Raw genomic sequence first — 26214 nt, 5'->3', positions numbered from 1 at the left:
GGAAACCCATTTCAGTCAAATTAGTGAGCGACAATAACATGTAAAGCACGCCATGTTGACTATTATTAGGATGGATAAGTGTGTTCTTCGGCCCCACAAACTTCATTACCTCCTCAAACACAATGTGATTAACAACAATAGTGGAAGAGGGTTCAATGAAATGTAACCCAAGCCACTTTTTCAAAGCTGCAATTTGCTGTCCACATACCCAAGCATCAGCTGCCACAGTTCAATACACAACAGCGAGAAACATGACATCGGGCCCGTTCCAGATCCAGTGTTAATGAGTCAACCTCTAAATGTTCCATTCCTTTTCAACAACCTTGTTTTGTTTCTACCGGACGAGTTGTTTAATTGCCTATTATGGTGTCTTTGCAGCAAGTGGGAACTCATATTTCCCCCAAGTGTATTGGGTGAAGTGCTATTGATGCGAGTGTTGGGTGTGAGAGTGCTGGATCACATTTTCACTACCTGACGCTCAATAGCTGCGGCAGACACAGGGATATTAATGACACCCATGTGTACCATGCTGTCTAACACGCGCCTTACTCAGTCAGAACACAAGTCAGGAGCTAATGCAGAGATGCCTGCTGTCTTTTTCAGTGTATCTTTAATTGTCTGTGTCGAACATAGGATTAGGCTAAAGCACGTTGTTGCTTTTCTCAGTGTATAGTTTGAGACCTGTGGTGTTTTAAAGGCTCAACTCGAATTAAATGTTCCAGCACACAAAGGCACACAATTCAGTCAAGTGTACATATCATCTGCAGAAAAACGGGGAATGTTCAATCACATCATGTCTGGTAGATCCAGTCATATTAACCACCATCTGACCAAACGCTGCTGTTTCTCATAAAACGTTACTACCCTTTCAAACATTGTAAACACAGGAAAGTCTGCCATAGACAGAGCAGTGAACCAAAAATACACTGATCAGCCACAACATTAAAACCCCCTGCTTAATACCGTGTAGGTCTCCCTCTGGTCTCCCTCCCAACGGTTCTGACTCATCTGGGAATGAACATCAGTACTCTGAGAGTGTCCTGTGGTGTCTAGCACCAGGACATTGGTAGTGAGAGCCTGTGGGTCACACAGATTGAGGAAGAAGGGCTTCTGTGGATCAGGGCTGTTCCAGCACATCCTGCCGATGCTCACTCCGTTTTGAAAAAAGGTCTTTTTTACATTTTTCTAGCTATTTCTCTCTAGTTTTTGTGCAAGCTGCATTGTTCTGCTGGATAAGGCTGCAGCCGACGGGGATGGCTGTTGCCATGGGGTGGGCGTGCAGCAACATTTAAGTGTGTCGTATGTGTCTGAACACATCTCGTGCTGACTGATAAGCCTTAGTTTTATCAATTCAAAAGACACCTGAAATGCGATGACTGCTGCATTCACACAAAATCAGGCAATGCGAAACACTTGCACAAGTTTGCATGGAGGTTCATGGAGGTTTGAAAATAGCTGCCATGAAACAAACAGAAAATAACTTTAGTTCTCTGTCATGTAGGAACGACTTATTTCATCCTCCGGCCCCTCTCTTTATTCACATGTTCAGGAAGCTGACAACAATGTCTAACTTTATTTTTATCATTATCAAACCGAGAGAAATACACGCCCCTCATTCTAACATCTTTGTACTGCCTCATGGCAGTGTCGTACTTCTCAAAGTTGGATCTGGTTCATGCTTTTCCTGTGTGGGTGCTGAGGTTTATTCTTTTATTTTTTTATTCTTAAACCCCATACCTAATTATTGTAACTTAAACTCAATACCTTCATTTAAACGAACGGGAGGACTAAGGCTTCTGATACAGAGCAGGATTCTGTGTGAATGCCCAAAGAAAAATCATTATATTGTTGCCACTCGTATGTGACTAGTACGCAATGGAGTCCTGGATACATGAGCCACGCATTCACACACGCAATTTGATATCTTTAGATTATCATATTTAATTAAGATAATGTCAGCTACAATGGTTAACAAAGAAGGCTATGGTATATATAGGCACACCTTCAATATTTAACCCAAATCATATCATCATTGCTGAATTTCCTAGCTTTGTGTAAGTCTTAACCTATCCCACTCCCACAACCTTTCAATATTCTGGTGCAAGACATTATCGTTCATTTACCTTCACCAAGACCATGGTGCTTCTCTAATCCCACATCCCCGTCTGTAACAGGGATACTAATAGCAACATAAGCAAAGTCACCTGCTTCATGTACCAAACCATCCACGTCCATCTACCTAAGATTTTTCATTAGGTATAATTACATTTATTTTATGAGGCAGAGTTGTTCACAGCCTTACTTAACAGTGAAAAGCAGCATAGTTAAATTTACCTGTCTCTGGCTGTGCACCTCTGACCTCTTATGACACCACAGCTATATCTCCCTTTCCATCATCCTCTCCCATCCTTTCAGCTCCTCTGCCGAAATTCTGCTTATTCGTTGTTTTACTCGCCTGTGTCCGGTCAGATATGTGTGTGCCATCTTCTTTGTCTTTTTTCACTATACTCTCTTCAAAGATCAAACCTGACCTGAAGTACACAGATGGTATTTATCAACTACACTCAGAATGCCTGCACAGTTTCTGTGTGCTAGATTGTTGAGGAGTCAACTCTTAAAAACATCCATCACAAAGTATACAAGACCAAAGTGAAGGGTAACTATACTGTTTAAGATCTTTCTTTAGGATCTAAAAATAGAGTGCGTGTTTGGCAGACGTAAAACGTTTGTGTTAAATCTTTCATAGACATAGAAGCTTAAGGAAGGAAAATCGACCCAGGACTCCTGCACATGTATTATGACTAAGTATTCCACCAAGGATTGTGTGTGAGCTGCTCTGTCATTGTTAACACTTGTCAGGTATTATAAATTCATTATCATTTTATTGCTAAAACTGTGCCTAGGTAATACCTAGATTGAGTCTGGGGCTGTCTAGTGTACTAAATGTTGAATAAGGTGCACAGTGCATTTGGAAACACTGACTGAACACCAAGGAGAGGGCATTGATTTAGGGAGCATTTGAATTTTCTTCACGACACTGCTCAGAGCAACTGAGGTGATTATATAGTGACAAAGTCATGCTGATGTAAAGTGCCCCGAGTGTATTTATTTTACATACAGTTAACCACAAACCTCTGCCTAAATACTAATGATATCTCTGCTTTGAATATATGTCTATTCCCAACAATACACAAACCATGGATCAGACATTTCTGTACCTTGAAAATGTGTCTGTTGGTACAGTAATATTATTGCAGCAGTGCATAACAATTGAATTACCTACAATTTTGAAACTGTATAACTTTAGAAAAGTAGGATAGGTATAAGTTAAACATTTCCATTTGAACTGAAATGGTCTAAGGGTGATGATATCCTGCCATCACTTCACCCTTTCCTCATCTTATTCATCAACTTCTCTCTTCCCTGCTGTTTCCCATCATCCTCGGTACTTAAAGGCTTACCTTAACAAAGGCCATTAAGATGATTTTGGTTTCGACGTCTTGCGCAAGGGTACTTAAGTGGTAGATGCCTAGTAAGGCTTGTTTCACATTCAAGTTTCCCATCTGGTCTAGTCTTCCATATTGTGGCCTAATCAGAGGCAGAACAGCCACCAGCAAGCAGGTAGAGTGATTTATATTCCACAGCAGGGTTAGTTTAATGATAACGCTGCTCTTTCCCTCATCCACTGATGGCCGTAGAAACAATGAGTCATATTGACTAGTACGCTGATGGGTGCCCATGAATGATGCATAAACCTATCACATGTCAGGATGTATTTTATTATGGTCGATGATTAAATTAATTTAGTTCCACTGGTGTTTCCTTGATGGCTTATACCAATATAACCCCACACAGACAATAAATATGCTCTTATATAGCCTGAACACTGAGGATAAGGAATCGTGTACGGAGACTGATGCTGGATTAGCAGAAGCAAGAGAAACAAAATATGGACACATCATCTTTGTAGTCACCCTCTGCAATACTGCCATAAGAAGACAGAGGAATACAAGCCACTGATATATTTCCAATGACAGGCAAGGGCAGGTTGATGACAAAGCGGGTTGATCACCAAACACGTTTGCCAGCATTCCTCTCTTCTTCATGGCTCATCGGCCCATTAACCAAGCTGTTCATTAAGACCTGTTTAACTGAAAAAAATGATTACACCTTTTTGGTATCCCACATTTTAATATATGACTCTGATGGGCAAGCAGATTCACTTGGGCCAAAAGACAGCCGGTAATTGTAATGCCGGTCCAGACTGTGACGGTGCATAGTAATAGCTGTTTACTGCTCCTCCCTTCACTCCTGCAAAATGCGTTAGGTTTCGCCTCTTCTACAAAATCTGAGGCGCACTTCAGGTTAGAGTGCACTGACCTGTGGCACTCCTACTGAGACCTCCCGGGACATGCATACATGTAATCATGCATATCAGTGAACACACATTGTGTATTCAAACGTTTGCACTGATATCTACTCAGGCGTGCGCTGTCAGGGTCGACGTTACGGCATAAATATCACATCAGTGTGTTTTGAAAGCGGGATGACAATTCTTGAGGCCACACCCTTGTCTAATTTGCATTCTGTTAAACAGAGCACTCAACTATGATTATTAGAGCTCGGTTTGCACAAATTACAGTCAATCCAGAAGACAAATAAATATAATCAAAGTAAAAAAAATTATTAAAATCAAAGAACACACTGACTGTTAAGGACAATTTAAGTTTCGCAAGGTTACAGTCAGAATGCAGCTTCTCAGAGATGGGGATAATCTGTTTGTTTAAATAGGGGTTTGTGTAGTTTGCATACTTTTTATGCTAGTGTCATTCAAATACTAGAATTTCCATAGTGATTTACACTGATCAGGCATAACATTAAAACCACTCACAGGAGGAGTAAATAACATTGACCAGCTTGTGACAATTCAATGTTCTGATGGGAAACATTTGGACCTGACATTTGTGTGGATGTTAAGTAGACATATACAACCCACCTAGACCAGACCAGACCAGTCACCCCCACGCCATAGTCTGATGGCAGCAGCCATCCCCAGCAGGATGCAGCCTGACACAGGCACATACACAAAAATCTTTTAGGAACAACTCATGAAAACATGAAAAACCGCTCAAGGTGTTGAACTGGCCTCCAGACTCACTAAATCCCAAACTGATCAAGTATCTGTGAGATGCACTGGAACAAATCTGATCTACTGAGGCCCCTCCCCTCAACCCATAGGACCCAAAGGCCCCCACTAACAACATTCTGTTGCCAGACACCACAGGACACCCTCAGAAGACCCATGTCCATTCTCTGATTGAATCATAATGTTATGCCTGATCACTGTACATTATTTAGCTGATCACAAACAACTTGCCGGACCTATGACATTATCAAGGCCTGGACACACAACCACATTCTCATGCAGGTGGGAAGACCAGCGCCTGCCCTTCTCTTCGACACAGCAACCCTCCCTTTCAGCCTCCAGTCGGTTGAACATAATCTGCAGGATGAAGTCATGCACAACGGTGTTAAGTGAAAGCTTTTTATTTCTTCAATACATGAAGGGAAGCTCTGCTGCCCGACTAAACCAGGCTTTGAACCAGAAAAAAGGCAGTCTACATATTGTGTCTGATGTAAAAGACACGGAGACTGACAACAGCAGGGCTATGAAGAATATAAATAATAAGTAGATCCTCTAGCACCGACCACCCACTTCTTATAGCCAGCTGGATTAAATAATTATTCTATCTGTGGCTCAGTGCCTTGAAACTAGAAAATGGAGGCTTTTGGCGCCAGTGCAGTAAAGTGTTGATAGTAATGTCATCTGAGAGGTTGGTTTTGAGAACCCTTTGGCTGATAGCTATCTAGGAAATGTTGCATAAACAAAAATTCCCGTTGAATTCAAATTCTCTTCCTCCCTTCACACTGAGCTGGCAAAGATCTGTCTTTTAAGTGCTTTAACATACAACTGAACCAAAAAAGTTTATTTTCTTAAAACAAGCTTTTTTTCTTTTTCTTTTTTACCCAGAGGAGTTCTTTTCTCTTTTCTAGCTGACACATGCTGACAGTCTGAATCATAATCATACATGACTAGCTGCTATTTATTTGTTTGTGCTTGTCCACAGGGGTTACTATGCACCCGGATAGCAGTGGGCCCAAATAAAGAGAGGATCAAATGTTAATATAGTATTCATCAAGCCAAATAAGATATATTGCCATCAATAAATTATGTATTTACTTGTCAAACATATTCAAAATCCATTCTAGCACATAAAGAATGATTTGTCAGCATTGTCATTAGGGTTATTTAAGCAGTAATCAATAATATCTGCTTTCTAACACCTAATTTCTAAATGTCAAATATTTACAATAGGCCTGCAACAACGTGCCAGCATAGCCGACTGCACTGATTACGTAAATAGTCTGAGAACTCTTTAAAAGGAGATCCAAAAAGATGAATGTTTTTTCTGATTATTAGTTTGTAGCAAGACACCGTTCTTCATCTGCAGAATTTTTTCTGGCAAGAACTCAACAAATATTTTCTACAGCAGATGCTAATGTTTAGTAAGGAAACACTGCTTTCCACTGCAGTGCTTGCAAGTTGAAAGCAAATTATTTTAGCGCATATAAGACACAGTATAAAACGAGGTGTAACCCATTAACGTTACGCTCTAAGTGGGTGTTAGCAACATTTGCAGATAATTAATGCAGGTGCATTTTCAGTTGTGAGTGGCACAAGCCAGTGAAGCCGTACTCAGCACCAACTTTGCTTATTAATGGCAGAATATAGTAAAGCAGTGAGGTCTACACTGAGTAAGTCTGAAGTCTTGTGATGAATAGTATATTTGGGTAGGAGTGAAAGTCTGATTTCAAAGTTTTTAATGAGAAAATGTTACATTAAAGGCCCTAATCATCAAAACATCGGGGAATTTGCTAACCAATCAACAATAATCCATGTAACAGACTAGGATTCTGTTTCGGTGATACACATGGCACATGCACAAACACGGCACATCAAAATCATCAAAAGTTTGGTTGTAGATTTCACTATTCTGAAACCCTCCAGACTACATCACAACATGGATCATTCGTCTTGCAGTCTGATCATCATCACGTAGCAGAGAAAAACCATGGCCTTTTCAGGTTTCGAAGTTTTGACCTTTCCCTATAATGGCATTGTCTGCTCAGTCACTTAAATTTAAACTTAAATACCACACACAAAAATAATGTGCACCACTTGTTTCGCCCCTTCGTCAGGGGTGCAAATCTCTTGTTAGATAAAGGTGATCAAAATGGAGCACAAGGACTTTGGCAATGAACGAATATTGATGGCAGATGACAAACAAGAGGGCGCTCGAAAATGATTCTGTTACAGCTGGTTATATGGCCTTTTGCATTTTACCTAGACAAACTGGCAACAACATCTATGACTAAGCCAAAAGAAACAGACCCCGAGGTCGCATGAGTGGAGGGTGATAGTTGTTGTATCCCATCTCTGTTGTTTAGGCAAATCATGGCTGCAGTACAACCTTCTTTCCTCCCTACATAAACTATAATCTCAGTGTTTATCTGCCCAGCTGTTTGCTCCTTGGGTAAACAGGAACATAAACTCAGGGACAGAATAGGGGTACAGCCGCAGTATTTTAGCTGGGTCCACTCTGCTGTCACCTCCCATCTACTGATTTGTAACCTCGGCCTGGCACATTCATTGTAGCTGTCAGCCTGGCATTAGGACAAAATTACTTTCCCATATTAAGAGAGAAATGCTGCAGTGGCTACAGTTAGAGCGTTGCATAAACATCTTTTCCTTGCTTATATGACCAATACAGCCCTGATAATACTATGTACACTCTAAATGCAAAAACAGATGCATATACTGCGGGCGTGCACACACAATCCCTAAAAAAACAGCAGAAGAGGCAGACCTGCTCCACTTTAGAAAATTACAAACTGGCAACTTTTTTGAAAACTACACAGCCTCAAGAGATAAAATGAGGATGAACTTTGCTTTTGGGAGGTTTAAACCAACAAAGTTGCAGGTCAGCAGAAGCTGTATTGCAGCAGCTCTCGAAGCTGGATATTTAATTTGGAACTTTTACTGAGTGTGACCTGTTCATATGCACACATGCGCGCACAACCACACACCCATGTACACACATATTTAATACTGAATAGAGCCATAAATTAGATGGACTGCATGAATATGCTGGCTGCACCTTTCTGCGGTCTGCACACAGTGAACGGGGCCCGTGTGAACTGTACACTCAGCAATCTGTAAGTGATTTCTGACGGTTTTAAAATCTCTCACCAACCCCCACTGTTAGTAAAAAATAAAAAAAAAAGTCCTTCGCAAGGGAATAGTGAGATAAAGGGTGCTGAAGAAACTTAACTTGAAAAGATAATGACTGACAGTTGTCTTCAGCAAAGACGAAAAGGTTAAGAACAAAATATTATGTAGATTGCAGCTGCAAGGTTACAGGGGTTAAAATGTATATATATTTTTATGTTTTCATCAGTTATGCAATGTTGTTAAAAACATTAAAAAGTTCAGACAGCATGCAGGGAAGAGAAAACGAGCACAGCTTGGGATCCTGCAGGCAGAGGCTGAATACTGAAACACTGCTGGAAGGCATGCAGGTTTGCTGCTGAATCTCTGATCAGGCAGCTACAGACCTCCGTCCACTGATACACTGAAGAAGCGTCTTCACACACTTCACTAGGAACTCTTTTTATTATTTGAACACCAGGCCTAGCAGCTACCCTCAGGTGCAGAATAGTGCAGGAGACCCAATGTGTCAAAATTTTTTAATGTGAAATGTCGCTTCATTTTCATCTATAAAGTCAGAACACGTAAATACTTTGATTTATGTCTACTGCACCATGTATGAAGTCAACGGATAAATAAAACTACTCATGGCACTTTTTTAAATGCAGTGTCCCTTTACTTTCGGTATATTATATATGGTATGTTAGCATCTGCAGATTGAAGGAAAAAAAAAAAAAAGAGGCTGGGCAAAATGAAAATTATGATTCTTAGAAAATGTTGCTTGGAGAAACAGTCTCAAGGATCTTTATCTACAATAAAAAAAAAAAAAATCATGTTATTTAAATGGATTGCTTTGGAAGTTCTGTTCTATTTCTAGAGTTTCTGAAACGTGTCTCTTCTTGAAGCCTGTCTTTGCCCTCAGTCTCTGGAAGATGAATGAATATTCCCAACGCCCCATTTTCACAAGGTTGCAACTCTGAAGCTTTACATCCAAATACTGAAAACAAATGCAATAAACAATGGATGAGCCGTTGCCTTCAGGCCTTGGTGGGAGAACAGATGATAGCAAGGACACATGGAGGTTGTCTGAGCCTTGAGTGACAAGTCTCTGTTTCCATCAGAAATCCAAAGCATCTTTTATTAATTTATCCGACAACTTTGGTTGACTAACTGGGGCAGCAACAACATGTGAGTGCAGGTGCTGCAGACGCATCAAAACCAGATCAACGTTAACACTTCTGAGAGAGGAAACCACAGATGTGTTGAACAAAGAGCATCAAAACACGGCTTATTGGAACGTTTTGTTCAGGTTCTTATGCATGGCTGCTCCGTTGTCTTCCATTTCACTTTCTCTCTATCTTCATACACAGTCTCTTTTAAATGAATTGGTTCTTCTAAATGAATCGTTTGTTGTACTCAGAAACATTCCTCTTATCTTTCATGCCACCTTTAAGATAAGATGACCAAACGACCTTCGGCTTTGTGTAAGTTAAAAAGACAATGAACCTCCTGTTAGAGAGTTAAGAGGCTGAAACGTTACTTCCAGCGCTCTCTGTTTCTTTTGATCAGAAGTGATATCCAACCTATTTATTACAGGTTATTCATTATTCAGCATTTAAACTCTCAACCCTACAGCAATCCACGAGCACATGCAACCTCTAGGTCTAATTACCTCAACGTCAATAAAAGCGCAAAAATCAAGCAGACGCCGCATAACCCCGGGCGTCATTTACAAACCTGTCTACATGCTTTAACACATCACGGTATTAATAATAAAAAACAAATATTAAAATATTTATGGTGAAGCAATTTTGGTTTGTTTTTCTAATCATTAACAAGAACACATAGATTAGTGCTCCTTTCATTTAAACTAAAAATATAAAAAAAAAGAAGTCATAAGGAAGTTCAAAGTGTTTTTTTTAAGGTAGTGAATGTACCCAAGAGACAAGGAAAAGAAAAAATATTCAACACAATGGCTGGTAAGATGAAAACACAGCATCCCAATGGGACCTAGTGTTGTTCCAAGTGTCTTTTTTCCCTCTACCAATCCCCAGATGCTGGAGCACACAATGACAGCTGCACCCTATCATCTGTTGGGGGAAAAAGAAAAAAGAAACATCTTTCTGACCTGGCTGTCGCTCACCTTCTGAAGTGTCATATTTAATAATACAGCTAAGACAAAAGCTACATCATGCAATCATCGGGGAACAGCACATGCTCGTGCTCACAGCCATCAATCAGCTGCTGCAATTATCAGACTCAACCGTAAATGGCAAAACCATTAATCACGTTTTTCAGTTATTTTCCTTTAATGAATTCAAAGGTGATAATGAATGAATGAACGAAAATTTGTCAAATGTAATGTGCCACATCAGATTGTAACAGGTTCCCTTTAAAACATTGCTAAATTACAAATATGACGGAAAGGGGGCGAGGAGAAGAAAAAAAAAGTCGGCCTCTCTAATATGACTCTGGATGTTAATTAGCTGACTAATGCAGCACAGCCACCTGTCAGTGTCATGTGAATAATCACTCAGACTGTCTGCAGAATCTAAACTACGCATCCGCTGTTTGTGCGGTGAAGTGGAGCAAACTGAAATCTATACACACAGAGCAATGAGGGAGGACATCAGACTGCCCTGCTTCGCATTCAGCTTGTGCACTTCGCTCGCTGGTCTGCCTCAGTGTCGATCAATCCCCACCTCTTTCCGACTTCCTTCTGCTCACATTGGCAGCCCGGCGCCACTAAACCGGAGCCAAACAGAGACCCCTCCACCGGCGCACACACGAACGAGAATTTCCCGCCATCTCCACTTTCTCTTCCCCTCTCTCTCCCTCCAAAGCCCTACAAAGTCAACCAATGTCTCTGATCTCAACCAAACTGTTTATAATTGATTCTTTAAGGAGTACATTTTTTTCCTCCATCTCTTTCTTTCTGTCGCTCTCTCTCTCTCTCTCTCTCACGCCCAATTTATTATTAAAAATCCTTTCTGTAACCAAAGGAGCAGTGACAGGGTCACATGGAATAAATGGATTCTCAGATCTCTCCATGCTCTAAGTTTGCCTTCATCTGTGCTTCCCTCCACTTTACACCTTTCGTCCTCCTTGAACCTCAAGCTATCTAGTAAGAAATAACGTGTTTCTTTCTGTAATTAAAAATACAGCTGAGAGGTCCAGTGAAAGGTGCACTGCAGACATCACGGTAAAGGTGTGAAGGGGGCAGTAGACATGTTGAGCTTTCTTAAAAGGCCCCTTCTCAAATCAAGGCCTACTATCATTTCTGGAAGTGCAGCAAAAAAGCTGTCAGGCCACACACAGTCACATTTGGTGGCATTTCACACTCTGCATCTTTCATAGTGAGCACACAGACTATTCTGAAACCATTAAAAAGAGGAAAAGACAGACTGAGTTGACGATGGGGTGCTCAAGCTCATATGATTGGACTGCAGCAGCACATTCGAGAAAAAAATGTTGCCCTATCCCTCTGGCGAGTTCAAGATTAAATATTTGATTCAATATCATGGCTGGTGGAAATAATATTTTGAATTGACACATTATAAAATACTTCACAATTGGATTTCTGATTTGGCTTGCCACATAATGAGAGTTAAAGACAAGATTGTGCCAGGGCGAGTCAGTGGTCCTCTTACACTCAAATAGAAAGTGTTTTTATCATTAGGAATTCATCCATTACTCAGCAACATCCTAATTGATCCATGGCTTTGACTCGTATGGTAATAGCAAATTGATTGATTTATCCTCAGGAGGCGAAACGGTGGGAATTGTCTAATGAAAGAGAACAGCAAAATCATCGGCTTTGAGCTGATGGATGAGACTCGAATAGTGATGAATAAAACAGAGATGAAGTATGTCAAAAACAGTGGGTGAGGAACGGGAGATCACTACACGTTTGAATTTCTGGTATTTAAAATGACAGTTACTGTACCTGCCAGGCTCAACAGTAATCACATTTAACGGCTAATATAATTAGACTAGATTTTATCAGTAATTTACTTAAGAAATCATGTGCCTCAAGCTGTCCTTAGCTCAAAATCAACACAGGACTATCAAGAGACGGGATCTTTCAGGAGAAGTAGGAGAAGTAAATGACACTGACCATCTTATGACAATTCAATGTTCTGATGGGAAACTTTCGGACCAGGTATTCGTGTGTTACTTACACATGTACCACCCACCTAGACCAGACCAGGCACCCCCACCCCATAGCAATTACATTCCTTGATGGCAGCAGCCATCCCCAGCAGGATGCAGCCTGACACAGGCACACACACAAAAAACCAGTTTAGGAACAACTCCGAAAAAACATGAAAAACAGCACAAAGTGTTGATCCTGATCCCTGATCCCAAACTAATCAAGTATCTGTGGGACGGACTGGAACAAGCCTGATCCACGGAGGCCCCTCCCCTCAACCCATAGGACCCAAAGGCCCCCACTAACAACTTTCTATTGCCAGACACCACAAGACACCCTCAGAAGGCCCATGTCCATTCTCTGATGAGTCACAACTGTATTGGAGGCACAAGAGAGACCTACACAATATTAGGAAGGTGGTCGTAACGTTATGCCTGATCCTGGTAACACAAACAGTGAAATCTCGGACTCAACATGAAGAAACCAAGCTCATCACCCGTCTAATGGGACATTTCACACAGACTGTCAGAAGCAATGATTGCAGCAACCAAGAATTCTTCTCACTTAAGAATGTGAAGAGGCAATTATATTTAAAAAAAGACTTAAAAATCCTCCCCCGTCCTTTAAACTGCTGTTTGTGAAATGTGATCTATGGCCAGGTGTCTCTAAAAGCCTTTCTCTATTGATCACACCTCATTAGCGACATTTCGCTGTACCACCAAGGGTGGACTCTGAGGGTCAATGGAGAGCTGAAATGGAGCCAATAGCTCAATAAAATGATCATGGCAATTACGCAAGAGTACGGGTTCCACAAAAAGGGGGATTGGTGGAGGTCTTCTCGGGAAGACTAAATGCACTGACAGGAGCTACTGAAAGACAAGTAAAAGGCTATCTAATACGGCAGTTATTTGAAATGGTGTTAAAAAAATCCATATTAGCTTAACAGACACGTATCACCTCACAAATATTTCACACTGTCTGCTTAAGTTTATCGACTTATCAAATGTCAAACAAGGCGTGAATATTGAAGCAGTTTTTCAGGAAGAGTTGCCGCAAAGAGATTAATTGCAGACACTTTTAATGTGTTGTAACACTCTCAATGTGTTTTCTTGGTTTAATTAAGCTTATTTAAAACATCTCTTCATTCATTCATCTTCTGTATGAGTGAATGGAGCCTATCCCAGCTGTCATCAGGTGAGAGGCGGGGTACACCCTGGACAGGTCGCCAGTCTATCACAGGGCTAACACAGAGAGACAGACAACCATTCACACTCACATGCACACCTACGGCCAATTTAGAATCACCAGTTAACCTAACAAGCATGTGTTTGGACGGTGGGAGGAAGCCGGAGAATCCAAAGAGAACCCACGCAGACACAGGGAGAACACACAAACTCCACACAGAAAGGCCCCAGTCGGCCAGCTTATTCAAATGTCAAACAAATATACAAATATAATCAGTCTGGTAAAGCCACACCCATGTGAATATAGCATGGAAAAACATGCTATTAAAGAAAACAAAGCACTGGAGTAGAATAAGTGTACATGGTCTTTATAGTTAATAAATGAACTAAGAAACTCAGAAATGCCAGAATTAAGGCCAGAAATGCCTAAACACTACTACGACCTCCATCTTTTAAAACACTGTTTGCTCCTTCCATGTCTTTGGTTAGAAGATGACATTTTGTTTCTAACCAAAATATAAGAGTGGTAAGGAGAGGCCCATCGAGCTGCCATACTCCATTGTGCTTGGGCAAACAAACGGAAGGCTGGAAAACGGAGATACAGTACAGCTCCTCAGTCTCTGAGAGGTTAAATTAGCACAAACCTGTGTGTCTACCGATAGTACTTCTATAGTCGCTACTGCCGTGGCAGCAAGTGTTTTGTGTCTTTGTGCCTCTCTACAGCACTTGACCATTATGTTCAGTTTCATCCCTTGGACATTGTTGTTACCAAGGCCTCAGTCTGTGTTTATCTCCTCCTCTCTCTCTCCCTTGTTCTTATTTTTTTCTTTCATTATACCAGCTATCTCTCTCTTACACTCGCCGCCAACTCCCTAAGCTTAGGTATTGAGTCTGGCAAAGTTATAAGTCTGTCAGAGTTTTCCCCCGTGATTGTAGTCAGACGTGGGTGTCTTGAAGTTTTTCAAAAGAAATAACTCAGAGGTTGTGACATCAATCGCCTATCAACATATTATCTGCAGACGGTCCCATCGGGCTAAAGTAAAACAAAAGGTGTGCTCAAAAGGTTTGTTCTTGAAACTGATTCTGAACATTTTCTGTCCATAGAAGTGTCTCTTTAATTAAAAGGCTGTGGACAACTAAAGTAAGATTTTTGTATTTCACTCACTTTTCAATATGTCTCCTGTAGCTGTGGTTCAGAAGCTGTAGGCGATCTATTAATATTAATTAAGGGCACTTTTTCCTTCATACTGTTCTTTAATGTCAGCTCAGATACAATGTTTCTTCATTCTTAATTAGCACATGTCTTTCCAAGTAGAGAGATAGAGCAGGGACACATGGAATTGAGCGGAACAAAGATAGAATTTATAGTGTTTCCAGCAATAGTAGCCATAAAATGGTTATACGGGCCTGTGCATTGATGACCACACCGGCTTTTGACAAGGACACTATATTCCTGAACGGATGATGGGGGTCTTTACATGTGCACATAACAAAATCAAAAGTTCAAATTCAAGCTGTGAAGTATCCAACTTAATTTGTCTGATCAGAAGATAGATTAAACAATATCATTGGAAACCCCCTGCATTAAGTGTTACCATTGCTGCAGTCTGTACTCTATTACCCATCTTTATCAGAGCACTGATAACATGATGTGATGCACCTGGACTCCCTAATGCAATATGCAGGAAAACCATTTGTTTCTGGCTATCTTCCACGTCCAGGAAGCAGCGAGCGAGGCACGCTGCCGATGCTGGGGGTAAACATGGAGAAGCTGCCGAAAGGCTTAATGATACTTTTACTGCTTCCATGCTCTGGGGTTTGGCGGCAAAGGCCAGTGAAAGTGGTTATCATACATTTTTTATCTTTTTCTATTGCAATGAGGATTCTTTCCACACCATTAGTGCTCTCTGCTGAGCTGTCCCATCCAGGTCTACTACTGTACTAATACAGCAGAGCACCGCGGAGCACAAGCTGCCATAAGCACAACGAACTACAGCAAATGTGGACACATCAGCACATTAGAGGAGCCACAGCATGTGCGCTGTGTTGCAGCACGCGGGGTAATACAAGTTTTAATGGGATATGGGGAAAAACACTCACTGAACATGAGATATTCCACCTTAAAGAGCCATTGAAGGACACGGGGTACAAACAACTGTGAGCTGCATTTGTTTTAGCTTTTAAATGCCTTCTTTCAGACACATTCTTTACAGACATTATTTATCAAATTGATCCAGCTGGGCCGGAAGAGGATTTTGCTTGTCATCTTTTTGCAACTGTCTGTCACTCTATATTTTTTTCTTGCTGAATTATGTCCTTCTAGAAGTTTTTGTTGGCCTTTTTCTGTATAGATTAATAATTCCATGTCAGTTCTTAAACGGGTTTAGGGCTTTACATTGCCAAAATGTCCATGCCACCATTTAAGATCTCTCTTTTACATATAAAGCAGCAACTGCCATAGTTACTCAGGCACTAAAATAGCATAAAGTTTAAAACACTTTTTTGCATTAAAGAGATAACTATAAAAAAAAAAAACATTCATGGCTCATGTGGCATTTAAAATTAATACAGTCCCTATAAATTACAAACATTCAAACTAATATCAGCCAGCTCACCAGCTCTGTTACAGTGCACTGTATTACTGCCCACACATTTAATGTATGGTAGTCAATTTAGTGGCACTGCAGCTGTATCTGATGAATCTGTACACTCAACAGTGGATATAAAGGTCACACAGGATTCAGATAATAACTAGATATCTGAAACCCTTCGGTAGATGAGAAAAACAAACACAGAAAATGTTCCACAGTGACAAATTTCTTTCATACTCATAAAGACGGTGTTATGGCTGTGACCTAGAGCTTAGCAGAAGACCAGGTTCCAACCTTTTATGAGAATATTGCTCAAAACCTTTAGGGCTGTACACTATCAAACAAGGACCAGTGAGTATGGCCCTGTGTTTCACCACACACAATGGACCTTCACCGGTGTGCAGTGTCAGTCACAGTGTACACAGTGCCCAATCCCAGTTAACGGCATTTTATTGACATGCCTGACTCACCACTTTGAAGTTTTCAGCGCTGCACTCCATGCCTCTGTAGGAGCAGGAAAGCAGCATTTCCTTGATGTCGTGGCCTGTTCGGTCATAGAATTCACGCATGTTGAAAGGCCGAGGTTTATAGCTCTCAAAGTCTGCCCTCTCCTTCAGGAGCTGCAGGACATTTTCGTCCACCAGATGTGGGTCCCGGATCTCGTACCTGGACAGCAACAATTTGGACTTAGTGGACATGAAAAAGCACATTCGCAAATAAATGCACAGCTGCGCTAATCTTGATTTTGACAAAAAATGTAACTGGTACCCCAGTTAACTTAAATTAACTTAAACTTAAAAAGTTCATCAGGAACACAAAGATTATTGGTAGGAAAGCGGGGAATAACACAGAAAAAATTCATACAGAAGCATAAAATATTCAAACCTCGAACTTAACCAAAGGTGTATATTTGTATGCCAGCTCTCCCAGACCTGCAGTTAGCAGGCTCTTACAGTATTATTGCCTGAAAGTGTCAGCCTAGCAGCGGCAAGCCAGCCACTATGCATGGCAGTGAGTGGGTGAAACCAGCTCATTATTTACAGGATGGCTGTATTTGTTTTCACACAATCATGTTAATCAGTCCACCAAATAATTAGGGTTAACTGTGGTGGCAGGGCGTTCGCCTAGAATATATAACAACCCTCCTATTTATGGGTGCAAGTATGATCCTGCACACTGCGCGTGTGTGTGTGTGTGTATATATATATATAGAGAGAGAGAGATTATATAGCATTTGATGAAAAGCAAAACACTTGAGCATTGAGCGTGTGCTGCAATTCTTTCAAGGTGAAAAACATAATTAGTTGTGTCATGTAGGTAAACATACATGCTGACATTTACTTATGTCTCTTTCTTTCCCACAAACACAATAAAATGCACGTCAGAGTATGATTAATTTATGTGTACTAACACACAAAACACTGAAACACAGAAGAAAAAAGCCGTTTACAATATGCCCAGGCTCGAAAGCTACTATCACCCTTCAGCACCTGCTCACAGGCATTCACAGATTCACAAATTAACCTCAATTAACTACCGTGGCCCTGCACGGAGAAGAGACGGCACACTGATGAAGCCCGCTGAGCGACGACCTATCAGAGGTACAAGCGTCCAAATTATGGAGTGCTAAGATTAAGCACTACTGACAGACACTTGTGAGGATAATTTCTTTTAGGACACACAGTGAAGAGCACAGTAAAAGACTGCATAATGGTTATTTGAATAAACTGAGCAATAAAGTAGTTGCTTCATCTGTAACTTCCAAATTTAAGTACTGCAAAGAGGTATAGTAATGTTTTCATGTCCTGAATTTATGCTTTACGTGAAAGAGCAGCAGTTATCATATAATAGGGTTTGTGTGTTATAGTGTTAATTCTTCATGGCTCAATTTACACTCGCAAACATGTCCTCAAACTGGAGAAATTAAAATCTGAATTGAAAACCAGAGACAGGCAGCGACAAAGGAACACGCTTCTTCTCTGACAATAAATCTGAGAATGACTTTGTGAACACTGACAGCAGTTATTTCTAATGGACATTGGACACTATTTCAAACCATTATGGTGGTAAAACTTAATGGATTTTTTTTTTAATTCCACAAGGTCAAGCTTTGTCAGTGCTCGTGAACAAGATTATGCCCTCACTGATGATGATACTAACGTCAGCCGAACCATGAATAAAAAAAATGTAAAAAATGAAATATTATATTATTTCTTTTCCGAGCACTGTCTTCATTTTCAACTGGAGATGTACTTTCAATTCATGTTCCAACCAAATTACAAGAAATGTAATATGTTCCAGTGCAGCCAGAGCGTTGTTTACCTGCCACAAGCTGAATGAAATAAAATGTTCACCATGTGCGGCAGCATGTGCTCTAATTTGAAACAAGTGCTGCTTCTCTCTTCAGCGCTCAGAAGATTGAAAAGAGAAGGGAATCTGCTACGTGCTGAATGGAGTATAAGCCCTGCTGTGACGGAGAAGACTGGAACGATTGTTTTGGAAAAGAGTCGAATTTAATGCCACCTAATAATGATCAAAGGTCAAGTTTAACACAGGCAAATCAACTGATTTTTTTTCTTTAAAGTGTTTCACTTTCATTAGGAGTAACAGTTGTTGTTGACCGATTTGCCTTTTTAATACAAAAAAAATCTGAATAGGTAGCAGTAACTAATAAGGCACAAACAGTGCAGATGAACACCACATGATAACGAAGGTTGATATTTTCTTTATACATCCTGCTGTTCATGTCAGTATATCGAGACAAATTAAGGTTATGTCGCGTGTTGCTGTGTGTGAATGTAAATGTGGGTATTCATTGAACTGTTTTTAAAGATGTTCATTACCAAAGAAGATGGATGCTTTTCCTGGTAAAAACAGCTCTGTGGAGAGTACAACCGGATCTTCCATTAACACACAAAACAGATGAACCTATATAACACCAACCCTATAGACATAAACTAAGGCCTTTAATCTAAGGGGAAAAATACTTCACACAAGTATTTTGTGAAGTGTTTTTTACCCAAAAAAACAAAGCTGAAGGAAAGGCAACCCAACTTATTGAACACCTCAAAGAGATTTCACCACTATTCCAAGTGGCTTCTTCAGTTTTAAACGACTGGTGGGGAGTTTAAGGTATTATTAAGAACATCTATGGGTGGTGCCCACTTAAAACTCACATGACTAGGGTCTGTTAACAGACCAGTACTCACCAGCAATTAGAATATGTCGTTAAGAGTGGTGAAACATCTTCAAGGAAACTCAACAAGTTCAGTTGCCCTTATTTTAGTTTTGTTTTTTGGATGTACCATGACCCAGATGACCTGAATCTTCACAGACATACTTCATGAGGAACAACTTCAAATACCTGACTAGGTCTAGCTCACAGTGTTCCTCCACGGAAAAGAGAAAGCAGTCTCAAAATGCTTCAAAATGACGTCATTCTCCTGTAAATAATAACCCCTATACGCTAGAAACAGCAAATATACAGACCGAACACACTCTAAAAGAAATATGTCAACAAGTTAAAAAAATGACAACCACATCTTTCATTGTCATCGTCATTTCAGATCATGATACGTTAGGTTTATAGTTTCACCAGTCATATAAATATTCAAGACAGAAAAAGGACACCAGCTGTCCTTTAAACCAGACCACTGCATCAAAAGACAGTGATGTGAGAGTTAAGTGCAATTGATGTACAATTTACCATTGGTGGGCATGATAGTGATTGGAAAATCTAATCTGGGATCCCAACAAAAGCTAGATAAAATCACTCAGGCCAGTTTCTCACTGAAAAAGTGAAATCTTTGACAGAAAAAAAATAAAATCACAACTCAAAACGACTTCAGGGCTCTCGCCCACGCTTATACTATATCACTACACTGTCATGCTTTATTCTAATAAGAAGATACAGCCTGTTGTGGTATAGTCAGAACTTAATTGAATTGTACCCTGAGTCTCTGTCTTATAAGCAACACAAAGCTGCCAGGAGAGCACTTAAGAAGCCGTGCTCACATCCCCGAGTCAGGAGACTTTAGTTGAAGCACATACAATCACAATAATATGGGTAGATTTTTAATATTGCCCTGCCACTGCTCCCTAAAGCAATCACTGCAAACTCTCTACGTATGGGCGGGGGAGGCTAAATTGGATTATGGGCCACAAGCACTTTCATTTTCTTGTGGGGACTAAAACGAATGAAGGCGCATCTGCAACACTTCACCACCTCAAGAGTAGAGTGAGTAAATACAAGCGGCCACTGATTTCCAGAGTGAACTTTGACAGTGAAAGTGAGGTCACAAAACTGTCCTCTCTTTCTTTCTCTCTCTCTCTCTCTCAAAAAAAACACTATCCTTGTATTAGCTTGGTGAGACTACCTCAGGGTGTGTGACACAAAGAACGCATCTTGATATAATCTCAGGTAATTATCCAATTAGCGCTAATTGAACTCCTCCACTAACAAGAGCTGGATTGCAGTGTCCTTGAAAATGAATAAGCGCAACGATTCTTGATGGCTGCTCAGTTTTGATAATCGCACCTTAATGACGGTGCACCTGTAACACCGTTATTATGCCACTTTGAACAAGATCACAGAATTGCACACTAGGGCCAACATGAGATGCAGCACATCCAAACAAATCTCAAATTTAATAATGAGTTATTATGCAAACAAATCAAAGACGGAAAATACAGCAAAAACATGCAAGATATTTGCATGATGCATCACATTTGATGTTAATATTTCCTAGTTATGTCTCTCCTATGGTAATCTTCTCTCTAGAACACAATCACAATATACTACAAATGCAAATTAACCCAGACTTGAAGAAGCTTTAGAAGCAACTCTTGCCACATGCATTTTCCGCATGATGATATGTCCCCTTCCAAGCACTTTTTACACCGGTCAAATCCTGAACTGGACCCGCGATCTTGCTGAGACAGATGGCACGGTGAGAGTTATCGAGCATTACATTTTGTGGCATTTCGCACACAGCTTATGTGAATTTAGAGCCTCTTTGCAAACTCAGGAAACATGTTCAAGCCTGAGGCCTGTATAAGCAGGCAGGAGACTTGCTTCTCTGACTTTCATGAGCTGATCTAACGTTTCTTGGCAGCATGCGCCACAACACCAGCACCTATTGCAAAATGACCTTTCTTTTGTTAATTATCATATAATTGCCTCTGCGACATAATAAAAATAAAACTGAGCAATTTAGCTGTAATGTTCTGCACCGCTACGTGTGACATCAACCTGCAAAATTACAATGAGAAAATGATTGATTTTTATTTTTATTTTTTGGGAAGCAGAAACAGCTGGTTTGGATTAAGTTAAGGTGAAAGTTATAGTAGTTCAGCTATAAACTCAATAGAGTCTAAGACAGTCTGGCGTCACTGCGAGGGTGGATATTGTCTACTGCATCCTCCTGAGACAGTGATGGACACAGACTCGCAGCGACATGACATTTTGCTTCTTTTCAGCCATTTTCTATTCAAACTCACAGCATATCCCGAGATATCAAGAAGCTTACAGCCAATTCAGTGACTGCAAATCTGAATTTTCACCTACAAGATACAACACAATCCCTATTCCTTTCTCTTTGAGGCTTCTAAAAAATGTCACATACTGTACCAATCTCTGAGCAGTACAAAAAAAAAAAAAAAAGTAAAGGGCCCCCTCTCAAGGCCAAATGAACAGACAGGGCAACAAACAGTGATAGAGATGAGAATGTTAATCAGGGGGACAACTCTGTAGCTTAACAAACAGCACTAATTACACGGGGATAAAGACTTGTTCATCACACAGCTTACGAGACACAAGTTAATTGCCTCTGCTTGTAGTCTCCTCCCTCCTTCCAAAGTCAGCTTATTCCAAAGTCACTTGAAGCTAAGTTGTGTCCTTATTTTTTTTTTTGCAGGTGAATTGTAATTCTTCCAGGAAAATCTAGCAAAACATGCACAAACAAATCAAAGAGGTGGAAGCCTGTGTTGGTATTTTAATGGTCTGCCATTACAGTTGACAGTACAAACAAGAGAAACAAATCCAAACAGGATGTAGAAACGCTGGTTGAAATCTATACGGTACAACGGACCGCAGCTCAAAGCAATGAAATCCATTGCTTTCCCGTAAGGTTATCACCTGTAATATGGATGCATATATATAGGGGTCACAGACAAGCGATATTTAGTTTAAAAAACGGGTGAATTGGATTTATGTCATTCTAGCATGTACAGCATGCGCAGATGTGGTCTTAGCCTCAGGCTGCGGAGTTGTGTGAATCAATACACTAAAAATAAACTGAGTAAGATGGTATTTTGATGTGTTTGTATGTAGTTGATCCATTATTTTCTGTGTTAGTGCAGTAACCTGCGTAAGCTATGCCTGTGTGCGTGCGTGAATTTTGCTGCTCCAGTTGTGAAGCGTTTTCATCGGTGTTGCACTAGTAAATGTGATCAGAATATGCTGGCACGAAAACGAAAAGAGTCCCAGTCGAAAGTTTCAACATGAAACTGTGAGCTTGTCATGGCTGACACGAGACTAGACGATCAAAGCACAGCAGAGAGCAACTAGTGTAAAGGGAGGAGTTGTGAATCACACACGTTTCTCCACACTATGTCGGGGGGAATTTAAAAAAATCTTTTCCTCTGCTTATTTAATATTTAGATAGCAGCACCACTTGAATTGCAAAACGATGAGGCACGGAACAGCACCGGCAGTATTTTCTCCTTCATCATCTACTGGAAACTGCTCACCTGTTACCTGTGGGGATTCACGTGATCTGTGTCGAAATGTGTTCCTTCTCGTTTATTAGGAGTATATTTCATGTCAGGTTTTACATTTACCAGCTTATGCACGGTGTGGATTTCATCTGTCATGGTCTGCCATGCCACTTCATTATTAGATAAGCAACACTAATGATGAGCCCGTTCCCCACATTCAGAAAACACCTTTCATCCATGTTCTTTTTTTCCCTCCTCAATTATCTCAGGGTGAGGGCAGTCCGGGTTCATATTCTCCGAGTGGCTTAAAAGGTTCTGCATGCTTTGCCCGTGTTGTTTGCACATCTCTGGAGGTCTAACATTGACAAGCTGCGAGACAGGTGTTAGACCCCTGCTTTTCACTTCCATGTGACATTTCACCTGAGACGATACAGGCATCATAGTAAACACAAGCTTGCCTTCCACTCAACTACCAGGTTTAACACCGAAGTGACATTTCATATAAGTTCAAAGTTCACTGGCCCTTATACACTGCTGCTGGGGCTCTAACGCATCAACACCGCTTCCTATACATACAAAAAATGCTTTAACAGATAATCCTTATTGTACTTAATCTGTCAGTTCAGAGATTTATCAATTAACTGGTTCTCAATTAAATTTATCACAACATTTTTCTTTTACATTTCTATTAAGTAACAGCAGCCAAATTAAAAACGCAGTGTTTCGAGCAAATGTTTCAACGTCTTTAAACTGTTATCTCGCAGTGAACACAATCAAATCCTGAATCAAAAAATGCTATAGCCACACAGATGGGTCCCCTAAGAAGTCACGAGAAAGAAGGGTGCTTAAGGTGAGGTTGGTTTTTCAATGACAGGTAATCAAAGAGTCACATTGAACACAAGTTAACGGTAACTCTTAACTGCAGGCAGCCCTACACACACACACACACACACACACACACACACACACAGGTACATGGCATCCACACACCTGCCGTTGAGCAAGGCAAGGAGCTCCCCAGCGTGGTACAGGTCGTTGCGCGTCACACGGCTGAAGCGGAAGGAGTTGAGGTTGCAGAAGGTGATGGCGGGGAACACCATACTCGGAGCAGCCACCTCATCCAGTTTGGTGACATGGGGGTACTCGAAGTAGAACTGCACCCTGTCCACGCACACCATCACCAGCACGCCCACCGAGGCCAGGAAAAACAAAATCCACAAGCTGCGCTTTATGCACATCCGGTCATAAGTGAATATGTGCGAGATGCCATGCAGCGTGGACCTGGTGGCGAAAACTTCAATGGGAGCCGGCCGCTTGTATTCCACGTCCTCGGAGTCCGCTTTGAGATCCATGATGTCCCCGGGATGAGTTTTAGATGACCGAAAGGTGCGAGGTTGCGAAACGAGCAAAACGGGCTTTATAGATAAGTAGGCGCTTTGTTAATGAGGAGGAGGTTAGTGTCTGAAAGTTCACGCCCTTCTACGCATGTATTTCTCATGCAGTCTGGGTGAGAGGTTGCGTCACTGAGAGTCGGCAAAGCTCCTCGGCGTCCAGAGCATTTCACCCAAAAAAATATCCTCAAAATGTCCTGCGCTTACATGAAAACACCTGGCGGGGGAAAAGTGCAGATGTGGGAAGCGTTGTAGTATGCCTCGGTTAGGGTCACAGTCCCATAATAAAATTAAAAAGCCCGGTGTGCAGCGCGCATGGATAGATGCCAGCGCTGCCCTCTCCTCGCACACTTCTGCAATATCACCGAGTTGATATTTGACTTCTGCACACTATAAAAAAAAAAAACACCGTGCAGGTTTTTTTTTTTTTTAAAAAAGCACAAAATAACAGACGGAGAAAACAAACCTCGGCGAGGAAGAGAGTGAAATCTGAAATCAAAGCGGTGGTGTGTTCTCGCAGAGTAACGCCGGCTACATGGCTTTCCCAGATCTTCGTATGCAATCCCGACACGTGCAGAATAACAAGCAGCCGCCGATTTCTCGCCTGTTAATGCTTTAAGAGCAGTCGTCGGGGGTATCCGGGGCTTTCCACGGCCAGGGTAAACAGCTGCATCACAGAGGAGCTGGGTCTGTCTGATAGCTGCCTCGGTGCGCCTCTGCTCGCTTGTCTGCATCCATTCCCTCCCCCGAAACTGCCTCCACAACAACAATGCAGCGATGATTTACTCCGGCTACATTTGCATTTCCACTGGCATATCCTTGAATTACAGTGTTATGGGATCAGATATTACCTGTGCTTAATAGGTAATCCCCCACCCGAAAATGTTCAGCGATGTGAATTCAGGGAGAAGCACCTCAGAGGCGGTAGCGGTTTGCCCGGATCAATTAAATTCGCCCCAAACAGGAGAGAGCCGGGATAGGACAGTATGTGTTTTACACCGGGTGACGAAGTCCAGTGTCGGCGGCACTCCAGCAATGCCTAAGCCATACTTTACCCAAAGCGAGTTAGTGTACACAAGCTACAAGATACAAGCACGGTTCAAAAATTAGTCGTTACCTTAGCACTAGTCAGTTTACTCATACTTTCAGATAGCAAACTAAGCTAGCTACAGGAACGATAACACACTAACGCTGGCTAGCTAGTTAAAATTCGCGTTTGGCTGATGAAAGTCGCTATTTTAAGTCTTTAGCAAATTATGATAATTATTATAAAAATGAAAAGTGAGACAGTTGATGTAAAGTAACTTAATTTACCTCTTTTTAAAAAAAGTTACGTTAGCCAGGCTACTGAGCGAATTCACCGGGCTAACGTCAAGGTAACCGTAATAGTGTTATTTAGCGAAGTACGGTGGCTCCGAAGGGTAAAACAAATTTTTAATTTTATAATTTAATTTAAGCAAACAATTCAGTGTTTGTTTCATTCACTATTTAAAAGAACAAAGATAAAACTTTAGCCACTAATAGAATAATTACGGAAGAGTATTGCTGCCACACTGTAGAAAAAAAAAAGGCTCAATATTATGTAATTACATGAAAGTTTCTTGTTATAACATGATATTTTTCACGTTTTAACAAGATAAGTATCACGTTATTTCGTGAAATTATCACGTTATTACATGAAATTATCACGTTATTTCATGATAATGATATTTTCATGTTATAACGTGAAAATATCATGTTATTTCAAGATATATTTTCACGTTATAACGTGAAAATATCATTATCATGAAATAACGTGATAATTTTCATGTAAAAACGTGAAAATATTTTATCTTGAAATAACGTGATATTTTCACGTTATAACATGAAAATATCATTATCATGAAATAACGTGATAATTTCATGAAAT

General features: G+C 40.8%; 1 protein-coding gene across 2 annotated transcripts in view; it reads right to left on the bottom strand.

The window, feature by feature from the left end:
- Window positions 1-24972, bottom strand: part of LOC311487009 (acid-sensing ion channel 1) — a 154371-nt gene extending 129399 nt beyond the window's left edge. For both annotated transcript variants that reach the window (XM_084543091.1, XM_084543090.1), the window contains exons 1-2: window positions 23905-24972; window positions 16668-16863 (exon numbers count right to left, since the gene is read on the bottom strand). In XM_084543091.1, the coding sequence (XP_084399217.1) occupies window positions 16668-16863; window positions 23905-24266 (558 nt within the window). In that variant the 5' untranslated portion in view covers window positions 24267-24972. The remainder of the gene's footprint in view (window positions 1-16667; window positions 16864-23904) is intronic.
- Window positions 24973-26214: the final 1242 nt, after the last annotated feature.

This window comes from Chelon labrosus (assembly GCF_963514085.1).
Source record: "Chelon labrosus genome assembly, chromosome: 4".
NCBI classification, from domain to species: domain Eukaryota; kingdom Metazoa; phylum Chordata; class Actinopteri; order Mugiliformes; family Mugilidae; genus Chelon; species Chelon labrosus.
This window is presented reverse-complemented; position numbering and strand designations above follow the sequence as displayed.